Source organism: Colossoma macropomum, unplaced genomic scaffold, assembly GCF_904425465.1.
Source record: "Colossoma macropomum unplaced genomic scaffold, Colossoma_macropomum, whole genome shotgun sequence".
NCBI lineage: Eukaryota > Metazoa > Chordata > Actinopteri > Characiformes > Serrasalmidae > Colossoma > Colossoma macropomum.
Genome location: NW_023494792.1, coordinates 55,962,123 through 55,979,620, shown reverse-complemented (window position 1 = coordinate 55,979,620; position 17,498 = coordinate 55,962,123). Strand labels below are relative to the sequence as shown.

At 42.5% G+C, this 17,498-nt stretch overlaps 1 protein-coding gene across 1 annotated transcript; it reads right to left on the bottom strand.

Annotated features, from left to right (window-relative positions):
• Positions 1–5,014: 5,014 nt before the first annotated feature.
• Positions 5,015–16,974, bottom strand: cunh12orf66 (chromosome unknown C12orf66 homolog). The gene is made up of 4 exons (XM_036577627.1): positions 16,318–16,974; positions 15,822–16,074; positions 12,596–12,884; positions 5,015–6,501 (listed from the first exon to the last, which is right to left on the bottom strand). The coding sequence occupies exons 2-4, from the start codon at positions 16,060–16,062 to the stop codon at positions 5,682–5,684; spliced, it is 1,350 nt and encodes a 449-aa protein (XP_036433520.1). The 5' UTR covers positions 16,063–16,074; positions 16,318–16,974; the 3' UTR covers positions 5,015–5,681.
• Between the last annotated feature and the right edge of the window lie 524 nt (positions 16,975–17,498).

Sequence of the window (17,498 nt, the reverse complement as noted above, 5' to 3'; positions counted from 1 at the left end):
AGTCAGAATTGTTCACAGTTTTAGTGATGGGCATCTGAACACAGTAAAGCCTCTAAAAGCTCCCTCACAGAAAGTTATTGCGTAATATGGTTATGAATATGCAGTCTGACGTCTCAGACATTGTTTTATGTTAGTTTTAAGAAGGTTTTGAGCTGAAATTATTTTTTTTTTAAACATTCAGGGTGAAGAGGTACATACAGAGCTTTAAAAGGTAAAATAGTCCCTACCATCAACATTCCACACAAAACTCAGAAGGCTAGTGTAGGTTCACTGGAGGTATAAAATGGCTATATTTGTGTTGTAGACATTGTGACCCCTGGTTCCCATCACCACTACCGTAAGGAAATTAAAGTGGGTTAGTTTCTCTACAATAAACAATTTCACCTCAAATCACTCTGGATGATTGTTTACATCTCAATGATAGAATTATGAAGAAATTTAGAAACATTGGTGGAATTTCCCCTTTAAAACATAAGACAATGCTGATGATAATGTAGGCTATGAAAATCTCTTGCGCTTTGAAGAGCACCAGATATCGATTTTCGATTGCAATTTAAATATAAAAGCGATCAGTCTGTCTTTCAGCCCTACCACACATGCCAAATGCTTTTAGTATTCAATATCAGGCCCCCCCCACCCCCCCCACCCCCCTGGAATTTTAATGTTTACCCTGCACTAACACACCTGTTTCGACTCGTCAGCTAATTACCAAGCCCTTAATGAGCTGAATCAAGAGCAGGCAAAACACAAATATCATCAACGGAGCCGGCGCTCTATGAATTCACATGCGTACACATCCACTAATAATACAGTGCATGTTATCCCTCCAAAGCAGCAGGGCTTCTGTTAAAAATGCAAGAGGGCTGAAGATGCATTTAGACCTCACATGGGGCCCTCAGACAGGCGTGCACGTGAGCAAAGGGCGCACACGTGTGTGCAAAACACTCAATGCAGGGTGCAGAACTCAACACAGACCCCACAGTGCATCCCCTTACAGAGACGAGTCAGCTGCAGTCAGCTCAGACGTGACATACAGTCTGTTCAATTTTAAAGACTAACCGTCCATTTTATCACCAGTTTAACAAGCCTTTGTGCGCTTGGCCTCGTCACTGTCCCCAAGTGGAATCCCTAACGCCATCTTAACGGCCATTCCACTGTTTTATTAGCTCCAGTGAAGTTTATTATATGAGCGCTCTGAGGGGCAGAATTTGCCTGGAAATCACTGTGATCCGACGCATTCTCGAAAATAATGCCACACAAAGCTGTTTATAAGCCATAGACGTACACTAGTTTAAATGCCTAACAACATTCGATTCGCTGGGCAACTAGTCCACCTCTTACACATGACTGCTGACTCACTGCATGGCAAAAGTATACAGACACCCGACCATCTCACACTGCAAAAAACAGTATCTTTTGACGAGTAAAATTATCTTAATTCTAGTCGATATATCCAATATTTCTCCTGTTTAGATTGTTGTAAGCTTATTTTAAGCTTACTTAACTTATTTTCATACATTTTATTTACTTGTTTTGTCATTTTATTAAGCAAAATTCTCACTATATTGTCAGATCATTTTGCTTGTTTTAAGAAACGTGCGTGAAACCAGCTAAATTATCTGCCAGTGTAGTGAGAATTTTTCTTAATAAAATTACTTAAAACAGGTAAAAAAAATGTCTAGAAATAAGCTAAATAATCTTATAAGTACACAACAATCTCAAAATAATAATATTAGATATATTGACTAGAATTCAGATCATTTCACTTGACGAGATACTATTTTTTGCAGTGCACCTACATGAGTTTGCTGGACATCCTATTCCAAATCTGTGGGCATTAATATGGAGTTGCCCCCCTTTACAGCTATAACAGCCATTACTCTTCTGAGAAGGCTTTCCAGGGTGAGGTCAGGGCTCTGAGCAGGCCACTAGAGTTCCTCCACACCAAATCCGTCAAACCACGTCTTTATGGAGCTCACTATGTGCACAAGAGCACAGCCATGCTGGATCAGGAAAGAGCCTTCATCAAACTGTAGCCACAAAGTTTGGACACACAAAAATGTATTTGTATACTGTAGCATTAACATTACCTTTCATTGGAACTAAGGGGCCAAAGCTCAACCCTGAAAAACAGCCCCAGCCCATTATCCCTCCTCCACCAAACTTTTTGGCACTATGCATTCTAGTAGGCCACGTTCTTCTGGCATCCACCAAACCCAGTGGCGACGTGCTTTACACTCCACCCAACGCTTGGCATTGCATGTAGTGAGCTTTGGCTTGTGTGTAGCTGCTCAGCCATGGAAACCCATTTCATGAAGCTCCTGATGCGCAGTTCTTGTGCTGATGTTGCTTCCAGAGTTTGGTTGTGAGTGATGCAACCAGATGATAGGCAATTTGTAAGTTTCAGCACTCCCCCCCCCATGGGTTTGTGTGGTCTTGACTCTTCGTGGCTGAGCTGTTGTTGCTTCCACTTCACAATAATGGCACTCACAGTTGACTGGGGCAGATCTAGCAGAGCAGAAATTTCACAAGCTGACTTGTGGCAAAGATGGCATCCTATGACAGTAGCATGTTTAAAGTCACTGAGCTCATCAGTACGACCCAGTATACTAATAATTGTCTTTAACTCTGGACCTTGAATCCAGGTTTTGGTCCTGGATTTTGTAATCATTAATAGGTATGACATTAGGTTACATGCAGTGTGATGAACTACCAGCGTTTACAAAATCCAGGACTGGAACTGGATTCAAGGTCTAGAATTAAAGACTTCTAGGCTAGAGTATAAAATCACAAGTTTTGCCATGTTTGTATTTTTGTCAGAATTAACATGAATTGCTGCCCATTAACCCTATGAAGATTCTAATTGTATAAGCTGATATTTTCTATATGAGATTATCTACTAATAACTATCAAATGTATTGTTTAATGCAGAAACATAGCAAATTATTTGCAAACTTGAAGGTCATTTTTGACCTTTTCTGTCCCAAAAATACTTTGTTACTGTTACTCCTGTTTATTCAGATAACTGTATATGAGTCATTCCCAATTTGGTTCTGATCTTTCCGTTGATTTTTCAAACACCCCAGTCACTCTCCAAGCACAGTAAAGCTAATTATTCCAGCTATTCTTAATGGTTTTGCTACTTGCTCCCTAAAATGAACAGCAATAATCATTAGGTTAGCCGCATGTGTTCATTAGCACAGTCTTAAGTCATTTTAAGCCATTTTTGGAATCAATGCTTCTTAGAGCTGGCAGCCATTTTAAATATGCATTACCGAACTGTAATAGGATGAATCTCCAGCGGCCCCAGAGCCAGCTATAGTTTTACTGTACAAGGTTTTCATCGTACAGGGTTTTAGAATGCAGGGACACGGTTAGTGGGGGTGCTGAGGGGGCTGCAGGATTCCCAGACAGACAGTTTGACCGACCGAATAACTGACAGGTTTGACCGCTGGCTGACAGTTTGACTAACCAACCGACAGACAGCTTGACTGACCGACTGGCAGTCCGACAGTTTGACCGACCGATTTACCCAGGGTAAATGTATGATGACCCCAGTATAGCTGGACGTTAGGGGTGCGGGAAAAACTCGATTCTTAGATGCATCGCGATGCGGACGTGAACGATTCTGAATCAATTCATAAACGTCAAAAATCGATTTTCTTAATATTTAATTTATAACGCAAAGGGCGGAACTTGGAAGTGCAGCGCCCGGACAGTCTGTGGCAGCACATAACAAAAACACTGCTGGATGAGTGAGAAATCCGACCGGCTCCCTCTGCATCAAAAGCCAGGTTAGATCAGGAGTCACAACACAAATGATAAGAAGAGCCATTTTTGTCCTTTCAACAAAGTCAAACCACCTTGGGAGCCACAACATTTAATGCCCAGTATGTCTCAGTATATGATGAAGTCCTAGTATAGACTAAACAATATAAACGAGAGCGCAGATTTACTTCGCTCAGCTTTAGCCGCTTTCCTTCCATCTCCGCCAGAAAACTTTTCTTCAAAACTAGAAGAGTTTCTTGTAAAATGTCTCAGCGTCCGGCAGTTTTACGAAGTCGCTTCTCATTCGCCAGTTTCTCGTTTTAATTTTCCCGTTCCACCTTAAATTCTGCCTTAGGCGCCGAATGTAACTGCTGCACCATTTAAGGTGGAACGGGAAAATTCAAAATAGAAGCGAGTTCATTTTTGCCACTTTTTAGAGAAAGACAGTCTCTCAGCAGATTTAACCAACCGCGCTGCTTATAAATGCGAATAAGTCCTCAAAATGTTCGTCTTAATCTGTTTTTTCGTTCGCTGCTAGCGAGGCCAGACCTCGGGGCTATGTGACCTGCTGTCTGCTGTCTGTTCTCAGTCGTTGAGAACCAGGGCTTTCGCACTACGCTGCACACTTGAGCCGAGATTCAGCGTCCAGTCTCGAAAAGTATAATTAGTATAATATCACTAAAGAAAACGGGACGGATGGCTGTAACGCGCTGCGTGGACACCCATTACCACTGGATCTTATTTCAGGGTAACAGCGCATTTTATCGCAGATGAGCGGCAGCAGCGTCTCTGAATGAGAGCCTTCTAGTTCACTTGCCACATCACTTCCATTTGATTTATTAATAAAAGATATTTAGATATTTAAAGCAAAGTATCTGTAATGATCCATAATACATTTACATTATGGATCATTACAAATACTTTGCTTTAAAACTACCAAATCCTCAGACAGTAGGAAGATAGAAATCCTGTATAGAGAAAAAAAAAGATGCATCGATAATCGTTTTCCAATCGCATCACAGCCCTCTGAATCGTAATCGAATCGAATCGTGAGGTGCCTAAAGATTCCCACCCCTACTGGACGTCTTCATTTTTTTCATCTTTCTTCGAAGGTTTGGCTTTTGAAGCATGCAAAGGCCTTTAAAACAGCTGTACACTCCATATGTTACTTCATTACAACCTCCATAATGAAGTGAAGCAGAACTCAAGCAGAGGCAGTAACAGCAACGTTTTATTCAAACATTTTAAATAACCTTTATTTTAGTAAATAACTGCAGTACACAAAGAAGAAAGAATCCTAAAATCAAATGCTCAGCTGTTAAAATGTTTTGTGCACTGCAAATAAAAAATTAAGGCAAAGCCTTTATAGCAGCAGGACTTTCACTGTCCAACCCCAGCGAGACCAGAAAAAAGGACAAAATGTGTTTCAAAAGGTTCAAAGGTCTAGTAAAAAGGCCAACTTTGGGCAAAAAAAGCTACTTTGGTCTGATGACGATTGGTCGCTAAAGTTCACAGTATAAAGCTAAATAATTAGCACAGGTACCGGACCTCTGGCGTTTCACTGAGATTTAAAAAAAAAACAAAAAAAAAGGAAAAAGTTGAAATATTAAAACAGTTTCAGCAGCATTAGGACTCAAAGAGTGACTGAAATAACACATTTAAGGAAATGCTGTTGGTAGGCCTTGACAGACATAACCAAATAATTCCATAAAGGAATTAATAACTGATATCAATGCATGCTTGCTGAGAGATTGGTTTGGCTAAGCACTGTTTTAAGTCGTTTAGGTGTAGGATGGTCTTCCTGGAGGTAGAAGCTGAGCCTGGCCAGCAGAACCCCCTGCAATCACAAACATTACATTGGCAGATGCACAGACTTCAGGGACTGGCCACTGAATGGGCTCAATGTGGTCAGTTCAACCTTTGGAGCCTGGCTTGAGCGTACTGAAGGGTTTGGAGTTCCTCAGAGATGTGGAAATCTCCTGCAGGAAGGCCACCACATGTGAGTCCTTCTCCGACTTCCTCCCGTCGAAGATCACAACCAAAGTGAAGTGGGGCTCGGGGCGAGCCAGGAAATAGGTGCTCTGGACTTTGTCGTCGTAGAAGTGCATGACCTTGTCCAGTGAGTTGAGCTCAGATGTACGATCGCTCATGATCATGATGACGTTGGGCCAGTGCGTGAGCGGCCTCTCACCCCCGGGAAGTGACACCACAGCCGGGAACTGGTCCATTCCTTTGGGCGCATCACGATACGAGTGTGGGTGATGGTACCCGTGGCCCTGGAAGCTCTCTGAGCCTCGGTTGTCGAAGACCAGCGAGACGTTGGAGGCGTCATGCTTGCGGATGAAGGCTGACACTTTGCCAAAATAGTCGGGTGAGGTGCGGGCGGTCAAGGCTTTCATCTCACCTGGCAGCGCCTGCCGGCTCAGCGCCTCATGGAAGTAGAAGGTGAACTTGGCCAGCAGAGCCCCCTGCAAACGCTGCAGCCACAAGTAGAGGTGTGGCGGTTGTGCGGTCCGCTGCGACTGGCCGCCGAACAGGTGCTTGCGGGTCTCACGCTGGCGCTCGAATGCCTGGCCCCACGCCTGCAGCTTGGAGTGGGCGCCATGCAGGTTGAGCAGCGAAGGCAGGAAGTGCCACTCGGAGATCTGGGCCTGGCAGCGCAGCAGCTGCGTCAGGACATCCACCTCCACCTGGAAACTGCCCTCCAGTCGACTCAGGATAGGGTGGTGGAACCTGTGGCATGGAGAGAAACAGAAAGTTTTCCACTGTAGAGGCAAACAGTTACAATTAAAGCAGCAACTAAAATTTTCTATCAATTATTGATTATCTACAATTGATTGATTAATTGCACCTTTTGCAGCTTCATGTCATACTGGGAGCAGTCATGGGCTGGAGGTTAGGGAACCAGCCCTGCGACCGGAAGGTTGCCGGTTCGATTCCCTGAGCCAACAGTACGTGACTGAAGTGCCCTTGAGCAGGGCACCTAACCCCCAACTGCTCCCCGAGCGCTGTGGATAGGGCTGCCCACCGCTCCAGGCAAATGTGCTCCCTAGTGTGTGTGTTCACTAGTGTGTATGTGGTGTTTCACTGCATGGATGGGTTAAATGTGGAGGTGAATTTCCCCGTTGTGGGACTAATAAGGGTCACTTAATCTAATCTAATAGCATTGCCATCATTTAAGGTTATGTTTTTGCATCAAAACAACAAATAATGCCCCCAATCCTTTCTATTATGAGAGTATAGATACATAAAATGAAAAATTCAATGCGATATGATAAAGTGGGGTCTCCATAGCAGCAAAAAATGGAGTGCCTAAATAGGTGTGTTTTTGCATCATGCACACATGCATGCGCACTAGGGGTTGTAATGACAGATTTTCACGTTTCATACGATTCTCATTTCTGAGGTCAAGACTTGATTTTTGATATCTGGTATGCTGAAGGCGCTCTTCACAGATGGTTTCCCAAAAGATGATAAATGAAAGACTCTTAGAAGAAACCGAGGGGAATATCGGTGACCGTTTAACATTAATATACTATTTCAAATCCCATTTTTGATATGTACTGAAATTGTTACACTACAGTGTACTGTACTCAGATTGACCGAGCATACGAACATCATAGACCACTTTTGCGCACAGTTAACATGGTCGCATCGTTACGTTCTGTGCCAAAACGGACTTCTGTGATTGCTTGTGGTTCTCATTGGTTGTACTGCTAAGTCAGAATAGCAAGTATCTAAGAAAAACTACAGAAACGTCAGGAAGTGACGCAGCGTGTCAAAACAGCGTCCCATGTATGGAATAAACAGGCAGCAGCTGGCTAAAGTGGCTAAAATGAAAACCTGTCACGGAGCCACCCCACCTGAACTGTTCTGCTGCACTGAAAAGTTGTCTAATCACGTAGAGGAAACCATGCGGGGCACAGTTTGTAAGCATTCCACGCCTAACTGTGTCCAGGTGGGAACGCCACTGGACCGGTTACTCATCACGCTCAGACCTACGTCTAGACCTACAGTGGAAAAGGGGCTAAAATGGCCGACAAGGATCAACACAAAATGGACGACGAGAACCATGACAGCGGCAATAGTTTGGGGGGTTCCAGTCCAGGAGATGCCGTTCCATTGGATGGAAAGGGCAAAGTAGCATGGAAATCTGGTCAGCATCCCTGAAACATTTGCCTGTGAGAGGCTGAGGTTATGATGCCAGCGTGCCTCACTGGCTCATTAGTGCTGGAGACCAGAATCATGAATACTGCACGCTTATAGCTCATTACATCACCTCTGTATTCAGCAGCAGCGTGTGAATTCTTCACCCCCGACTGAACATTAATTACACGTCTTAGCAGGCAGCGCGAGAGCGAGAGAAAGTGAGCGAGAGGGCGATGAGGGAGCAAGGCGGCGGAGGAGAGAAAAGAGAAACTAAAAATGGGGACTAACAAAAAGGGTGAAGAAAAAAAAAAAATGTGTATATATATATATATATATATATATATATGCACACACTCTCAGAGAGAGAGAGAGAGAGAGACTAATAGATATTTTAACCTCACAAGCAGAGATTCCTTTGTTGTCTCTTCTCTGCAGGTCAGTGGGGGCTTAATCAAGAAGTCCACTCTCTCCACATTTCAAGGTCACGCTTCTCCAAACAGCCCTTAAAGCCATTTCAGCCCCACGCGGGTGCTGTCAAACAGCCGAGCTCACCGCTACCTGATTAACTGATCAGATAACGCTGCAAAGATCAAGCCTCTCTCTCCCTCCGTCTTCCTCCAGTGATTACTCACGGCCTGGCATCTTTCCTCGCCATCGCTCTCTCCATCATTCTTCCTTGCCTTCCTCTCTATCTCGCTCTATCTGTCGCTGACTCCCTTCAGCAGGAGTGCAGAGTTCACCTTGAGCAGGCAGTGGGAGAGCTCAAAGATGCAGAAGCCATTTGTCAGGTACTGAACTCGCACAGCTGTACTGCAAGGCTTCCTTAAGCTTTGCACATACAGCACTTCTTCCAAACAGTCCTGTTAGGCTTACTGCCTCGTCCTCCCATCACCTCACATTTTTAAATGTTTTGTGTTTTCAGACTTGGGCTTGTCACTCTTCACTTGTAAGTACGCTACAGAGCTGTGAGTAACTGGGTACCAATCACAGAAATGACAGTGTATTGAGTTTCACAGAAATTCAGGCCAATGTAACACACGTGAAAGATCATGAGTGTATGATTTAGCTGCTTATATGACAATATACACCGATCAGGCATAACATTATGACCACCTCCTTGTTTCTACGCTCATTGTCCATTTTATCAGCTCCACTTACTATATAGGTGCACTTTGTAGTTCTACAGTTACAGACTGTAGTCCATCTGTTTCTCTGTATACTTTGTTAGCCCGCTTTTACCCTGTTCTTCAGTGGTCAGGACCTCCATTGACCCTCACAGAGCAGGTACTATTCGGGTGGTGGATCATTCTCAGCACTGCAGTAACACTGATGTGGTGGTAGTGTGTTAGTGTGTGTTGTGCTGGTCTGAGTGGATCAGACACAGCAGTGCTGCTGGAGTTTTTAAACACCTCAGTGTCATTGCTGGACTGAGAATAGTCCACCAACCAAAAATATCCAGCCAACAGCGTCCTGTGGGCAGCGTCCTGTGACCACTGATGAAGGACTAGAGGATGACCAACACAAACTGTGCAGCAGCAGATGAGCTATCGTCTCTGACTTTACATCTACAAGGTGGACTGACAAGGTAGGAGTGTCTAGTAGAGTGGACAGTGAGTGGACACAGTTTTTAAAAAGCACTGCTGTGTCTGATCCACTCGTACCAGCACAACACACACTAACACACCACCAACACATCAGTGTTACTGCAGTGTTACTAATTTTTTATATTATGTTTTGATATTTATGGCCCAAACTGAACACCTTGCTCTAACATTCATGGTCCACCACTGGATAACAATGTCAGAAACTACAAGAGCCTTTAAATATTTTAGATAAACGTCTTTTTAGTAACATACTGCCATTTTTGCTTCGTGAACAGCTTTCAGCTACAGCATACGTTACTGAGACAGTACATCAACAAATAGCAAAGAGAGCTCAGCTAAAAGCTGCACTGTGAAAATCAAAAGAAGACAAGAGTAAAGACCCAGAAAGAAAAGACAGCCAGGGCCACGTCAGAGGAAAGCCCACGCATGGTGACCCAGAGATGAGAGAGAGGAGAGAGGAACTCTCCCCATGGGAGGAAGTGATGGATCCTGCCAGCAAAAATACTGGGCGTCTGCAGATCTCCCTCTAACTCCCTTTACTCTGTCTGTCTGTCTGTCTCAGGCAGACACACCACAAAGAATCATTTACGTGCCATAAGGTCAGAGATCTTCAGACACTGGAATATCTGATACTGTATATAAGCTCTCCATAGCCAGTACTGCTGCACTACACACCTCCACTCTTCTCTGAAAGACTGCATTAAGCACTGACCTTAATGAGAACAATGTGAGCAGGAGAGAACCATTAACTTCAGCATGATGGTCATACAGCCAAAAAGAGTTTGAGCAACTGTTAAAGGGGAATTCCACTCATTTTTCAGCAAAACTAAACAAAATCATCAAGAGTGGTTTGATTTAAAGCCAAAAAAAAAAAAGTCAACAATTTTTTTTTTCAGATTTATCACTATTATCATTTTAAATATTACATATAAGAACTCGGAAGATACATATAGGTTCACTGGTCATTTTGGATAGTTACATACATATACATCATCTAAACCGCTTATCCTTCTGGGTCGCAGTGGGGTGCTGGAGCCTATCCCAGCTGTCATTGGGCGGAAGGTAGGATACACCCTGGACAGGTCGCCAGTCCATCGCAGGGCAGACAGACAGACATACACAGTCACACACACTCACACCTAGGGGCAATTCAGGCCTGACTGCATGTTTTTGGACTGTGGGAGGAAACCGGAGTACCCGGAGGAAACCCACACAGACACAGGGAGAACATGCAAACTCCACACAGAAAGGACCCCGGTCGCCCGGCCGGGAATCGAACCCCGGCCATTCTTGTTGTGAGGCGACAGCGCTACCCACGGCGCCACCGTGCCGCCATTTTGGATAGTTAATAAAGAAAATAAAGAGATCCAAATGGGTAAGTTTCTCCACAACAAAGCATTACATATCAAACTATTCTGAATGACTTTAGTTACATCTCCTTGAACTATGCAGAATTTTAGAAAATTGGTGGAATTCTCCTTTGAGAAGTTGTATTATCATAGAGAAGGTTTTAACACTACTGTAAAATTACAGTCCCAAGGTAAGTATACGCTGGAGCTGGACAATATATCAGTTCTTAAAGAGGAACTCTGGCCAAAATAAAAAAAAAAATTTACCTATTTAACTCCTACAGCAGTTTCAAAGTAGTCTCTAACATCAGATTTTCCAGATTAAAGACTAGGAAACTCCCCTTCTGGATGATGCATCATGAAGGTGGGAGGAACTTTAAAAAATACCGGGCGGGTACTTGAGGACAGCATGTTTGTGTTTTTTCCGCTAGTCTAGAAACTTCTGAAATCTTATCTGTTTAGTCACCATGACATGATTTAGGACAGACGTTATTACAGAACAACAGTTCTTAAGTTCATAATCTTATACATGAACTCCAGATAAGAAAACAGTATTACAGAAACAGCTTAACTAGACTAAATCTCCTAAATTCTGTCTTAACTTTAAGATAAACCCCACAGCGTCTTAACTTCTGTTTTAACTGTCTGTTTCTATTTTTTGTGCAGTGTCAGGCAGCACAGTTCTCTATATATAACTAGCATAATGACATTACATTTATCTACATTGAAAACTGTGCTTTGACTGGGAAGTTAAAAAGCCAGTTTTTTAAAAGCCGGACACTGCAGACACGACCTCCACCGTCCCCTCTTATTACCTTCGTGTGTTAATGTTGATGATAAAATAGTACAGTGATGGTGGTGAATAATTAGGAGACAGAGCTGAACAGGTGTCTGTTTATTAGGAGGAATAACGTTCGCGCTCGGCTACAGCCTTTGGGAAATGAAACTGAAACTGTGGAGCGGCGACTCTCTGAAAAACACGAAGCGCTGCCACAATATACTTTCAGCTTATCGCACTAGTTTTATTTGACCTCTAATACCTCAGTAATGGTAGCTAACATTAGCTGTCTGGCTAAGTAGCTTGATTACTCTGATTACCTGTGTACGTTTCAGCGGTGCGCGTATGGTCTGTTGCTACGAAACAGAGACGACAGTTGACTGTCGACTTCGATTGAGTAGGTTAAGATTTCCTAACTTAAGATGATGTAAGATAAGATGCTTAAATTAAGATCAGATTTGCTTCTGTAATGCGAATTTGTGAAAAATCTTATCCTGACCTGTCAGATCTTAAGACAAAAAGATAGGAAGTTTCTGTAATAAAGCCCCAGATAGCTGACATCAGAACGCCGAATATAATGTCTATTGATTATTCGCTTCCATATCAGTGGTTATGCTAGCAGCCCTTATTGACATGGGGGGATTCACAATGGTTGCATCATGTATTTGTGCAGTGCGTGCTGAGTATTGTAGTGAGAGAATACTGATGAACGAAAACACAAAAAGGATACAAAACTGTGAATTCTGTTAAACGGATGAGGCTGAGTGGTGCAATGCTGCGCTATAGAATATTACATAACATGACAAATGACATCTTCAGGCCAATGTCCTACATTAGAGTCGTGATATGATCCATATTATTCAACCCTAGTACACACTTACACGTTTCTCTTCCAATCCTTCATCACAGTGTACTCAAAAAAGCCACACCCCTTACTCTGTACTGACCTGGAACTGTATTTCTGCATGATGCTCTCCAACGTGCTCACCAGCTCCTCAGAGTTGACCGTTTTCTGGCTGCTGAGTGAGTGCATCTTCTCATATAGGTCGGCGATCTCCATCCTGGCCTGCGTGAAGTGGCACAGCTGCTCGGACAGATGGGAGAGCAGCTCTTCCAGGTAAGGGCTGGAGCCCCCGGGGGGATGACGGCCCATAGATACTACCTTCTTCAGTTCGTTGTGTAAGGACGTGTAAATTGTCCTAATGGAATCCTTCCTGCTGAAGAACGACTGACCACCTGAAAACAAACACAACAGCACATGAATACAAATCTGTGACAGTCTCCCCTCGGGACTCTCATTAGTAATACATAATGACACCCAGGCTGCCAGCTCCACGGGAGGTGTGCCGAAACAATGATGTTACAGTATCTTTTTGCTGTAGCTCTCTGGTGCCATCTGCTGTACAAAACAGCTGCATGCCATTACGGAGCAGTTAGCAGCACAGGCTTAAATTTTAAAGGGGCCACACCCTTCATTTTTCTATTATTTTACTTTGTCCCTTGAAGTCCACTCATGACGTTTGTGTGTTTATTCACCATAGTCATGGTTCATTTTTACATTTTGCAGCCTTTCTGTACCCCCTTTGAATTAAACAGGCTGTTATATTTAAACAAGCTCTGTTCTGATTGGTTGTCCTGTATTGTGCCTCATTTGAAAAGCAGGTTGAAACGCTCCTTATAACTTCAACGTGAATGGGTGGAGCCAAACGCCTGTTGGGTGAATTGGTAGAAATGCTTTCATTTTTGTGACATCACAAAAAAAACAATTAAAAATGGGACGTTTTTGCTGCTCCCTTTCTAAATATGGACTGGGGAGCAAACTTTGACAATGTTTACATACTACATAAAATTGAAAAACTGAAGAAATATGGTTTTTCCATGATGTGAACCCTTCAAACTAAGTTTTCTGACTGTTGTTCTAAGAACAATATGTTATACTCTGAGAGGTTTGGTCATTATAAGCTAAACATTTACATTTATGGCATTTGGCAGACGCTTTTATCCAGAGCGACTTACAATTTGATCATTTTACACAGGTAAGCAATGGCAGTGTTTCGGAGTCTTGCCCAAGGACTCTTATTGGTATAGTGTAGGGTGCTTACCCAGGCAGGGTTGCACCCCAGTCTACAGCATAGAAGGCAGAGGTGTTACCCACTACACTATACCAACCATTTACGGTATTACTGTGTAGTAAATCCCTTTGAGGAATTTCTAGTAGTCTTTTCACACTTCAGAGAGAAGTATATTTATATTTCACAGCTTTCAGAAACACAGTGCCCAGGAATTCCAACCAGGTACAGGAGGTAGGTGGGTAGGTAGGTAAGTACGTAGGTAAGTAGATAGCTAGAGACAGACAGATAGACAGATAGATTTCCTCCTTCTTGGTATCAGGCAGTAGCATGTCAAAAGTTTGATTTTGTATCTCATTTGCTCAAACTATTGACAAAGTATCCCGAAATAGTCAATATTTTGAGAAAATAAGTCAATTTAAAAACAATGATTTAGTATCTCAAAATACTGACTGTCAAAATAATGACTGTCAAAAATAATGTCTTGGTGTCTCAAACATGACTTATTTTCTTAAAATACTGACTTAATATGTGAAAATATTTTTTTTCTCATGTAATATGACTTAGCAGTTTGAAAAGATGAGTAAATATTCAGATGTATTACATATAACATGATTTAAAAAATATATTTTTATATAGTCAATATTTTAAGAAAATAGTAATTTTTGAGACACCAAAACATTATTTCTGACATCATAAGTCATCATTTTGACAGTATTTTGAGATAATAAGTCATTATTTTGACAGTCAATATTTTGAGAAAGTAAGTCAACGTTTCAAGATACTTTGTCAATAGTTTGAGCAAATGAGATACAAAACCAAACTTACTTATCTTCTCAAACTACTGATTATGTTGGAATAATGACTCAGTGGATCAAAATAATAACTTTGTGCCTCCTAATGATGGCTTAATATATCAAAATAATTACTTGAACTTGAATATCATTATTTCGACACAGTATCTCAAAATTAACTCATTATAGCTATTTGGGCTGTCACAATTATTACATAACGTGCTAATCGCTAATATTTGAAATGACCACAATTATTTAAGCTGACTGCAATAATTTTCCATAGTCAATAAATATCACAGTCAAATTGTGGTGCAACACACAAATTGTGAATCAGGCATGATGGGCTGAGATGAATAAACGTAAATAAAAGAAAGTCGTAAATGCAAGCATTGATACATGCACTCAATAATCAGATCATAATCGGGTTTCTACAGTTGTCTGATTATTCAAATGGTCATGTAAACGCCATACTCCGATCTAGAAATCCAATTAAGAAATCTGATAAAGAGAGCTGGATTTTAGCTCAGTAATCAGATTTCTCAGTGCTTGCAGACTCTTACTCAGACTCTTAATCAGATTTCTCAGTCTGCGTATGTGCAAGAACAGATGGTGGATGTCACGAGATGCAGCAAAACACTGTTGGAGCGGCGCTGAAACCAAACACGAAATAAAGGATTTAAATATTCTTCATCTTCTAGATGATGTGTGTTCATATTTTCAGGTGAAGTGGTGCGATGTTTAAAAAAAGCCGTCTCATGAAGTTTGAGTTTTACGTTACATTTAGGTCATGTCTTCTTCTGTGAGTTAATGGGCTGGATGCAAAGCAGAAATCTGATTACTGCCTGACTCATGTAGACTCAGTGTTTCCACATTATCTGATTACTCAAGTGCATGTAAACATGTTGATCGGATTACTGACAAAATCTGATTTTCTGCCGTTATCGGATTATTAAGTGCATGTAAATGCACCCATTGAAAACACCATTGGACTTTTTCATGAAAACTAAAAAAAATTTGTTAACATTTTTAGTATGCCTGGCAGAATGAGATCTGTTTTACCGACATATGTTTAGGTGGTTACTATACCAATTTGACTTCACATTTAGTACAATAATAAATTGAAACAATTAACAAGAAAAGGCGATAAATCGTTAATCGCAATTTTTATATGACAATTAACAGCTAAATCAGCTAAAACGTCATGATCGTGACAGCCCTAATAGCCAGTCATTAAGGCTATATTTCAAGAAGATAAGTCATTATTTCGAGATATTATGTATATAAATGGAGAAATTCTGCTGTAACCTCACCCAGTTTCTGCCCGAGGAAAGTCATGTTGTGGTAGGCTTTTTCCGCCGCGGCCAGGTGGGCGAGCGCGGCCAGCAGCGAGGCCCAGATAGCGCCGGCGCTCTTGCTGCTGTCCTTCTCCTTCTCCACGTAGTCCTTCGCCCGGTCGAACGAGAACATGCCGAGCTGCGTGAAGAAGCTCTCCAGGATGGCCCTCTCCTTCGGCACGGGCCGCAGCTCCTCGTCGCGCAGGGCCTCGGTCATGATGTCTAAAGCCTGCGGACAGAAGGGAGATTTAACGAGGCTGACGTTGGCTTCCTATCCCGAATTTTCCCCGTTCCACCTTAAATGCTGCAGCGGTTCAACAGCGTCAGGAGCCAGAATGTAACTGCTGCACCATTTAAGGTGGAACGGGGAAATTCACAAAGACGCTGGCGAATAAGCAGCTGAATTCAGCTTCGTCTACATTTATAACACAACGGATCAACAAAATGAGAAACAATAACCTTACAGACTTACTAATTATGGCTGGAAATGACCATTCTGACCAGTGTCAACGATATATAAACGAAACCAACATCGAAACCTGAGTCCTACGAGTCCGCAGCCACCATGACACTTCCCCATGACAACAGTACGGCAAGAGAGAAGGGACAACACCGGGCAAAGCCCGGCAACGCGTTTTCATCAGCGTTTTTCACGCTTCATTCATGCTGAGCTGTTTCACTATATTTTAGTCACATTTGAGTAAAAAGTTACAAAGAGTAGCAGTTTTTAAATTCGCGTCTCCCTAAGCTACACCTGAACTTCAGTCAGAAATATTGAGCTCGTTACGTTAACACGCCTCTATTACTTGTGCTATGGCGAGTTTGCGTTAACGTTAATTCGTACGTTTTTGTAAGACGACTCTGTCCAAAACGTGTTCAGGGCGAAGACGTTTCCACCGACAACCATCCTCACGGTCAGCACGCCGGCGACTGACGCCTATTTTCAGCCGAAGCACTTAAATTAAAGCTGCTTCTCTCTTAATTGGCGATCTTCATCGTTTTATACAGCAGGTAGTTCTGGCCACGCAAGCTGATTGGTTTTGATTCACTCCCTACAGCTGTCATGGAAAACATTAAAAACATTAAAGAGATTCAATAGTTAATAATACAAACTTATACACACACACACACACACCGATCAGGCATAACATTATGACCACCTCCTTGTTTCTACGCTCATTGTCCATTTTATCAGCTCCACTTACTATATAGGTGCACTTTGTAGTTCTACAGTTACAGACTGTAGTCCATCTGTTTCTCTGCATACTTTGTTAGCCACCTTTACCCTGTTCTTCAGTGGTCAGGACCCCCATGGACCCTCACAGCGCAGGTACTATTTGGGTGGTGGATCATTCTCAGCACTGCAGTGACACTGATGTGGTGGTGGTGTGTTAGTGTGTGTTGTGCTGGTCTGAGTGGATCAGACACAGCAGTGCTGCTGGAGTTTTTAAACACCTCAGTGTCACTGCTGGACTGAGAATAGTCCACCAACCAAAAATATCCAGCCAACAGCATCCTGTGGGCAGTGTCCTGTGACCACTGATAAAGGACTAGAGGATGACCAACACAAACTGTGCAGCAGCAGATGAGCTATCGTCTCTGACTTTACATCTACAAGGTGGACTGACAAGGTAGGAGTGTCTAATAGAGCGG

Coding starts and splice junctions, on each gene's coding strand:
- cunh12orf66 (XM_036577627.1), bottom strand. CDS start 16,062: ATGACCGAGGCCCTGCGCGACGAGGAGCTGCGGCCCGTGCCGAAGGAG. Junction 12,885..15,821: donor TTTCCTCGGGCAGAAACTGG/GTGAGGTTACAG, acceptor GTTTGTTTTCAG/GTGGTCAGTCGTTCTTCAGC. Junction 6,502..12,595: donor ATGCAGAAATACAGTTCCAG/GTCAGTACAGAG, acceptor TCCATGCCACAG/GTTCCACCACCCTATCCTGA.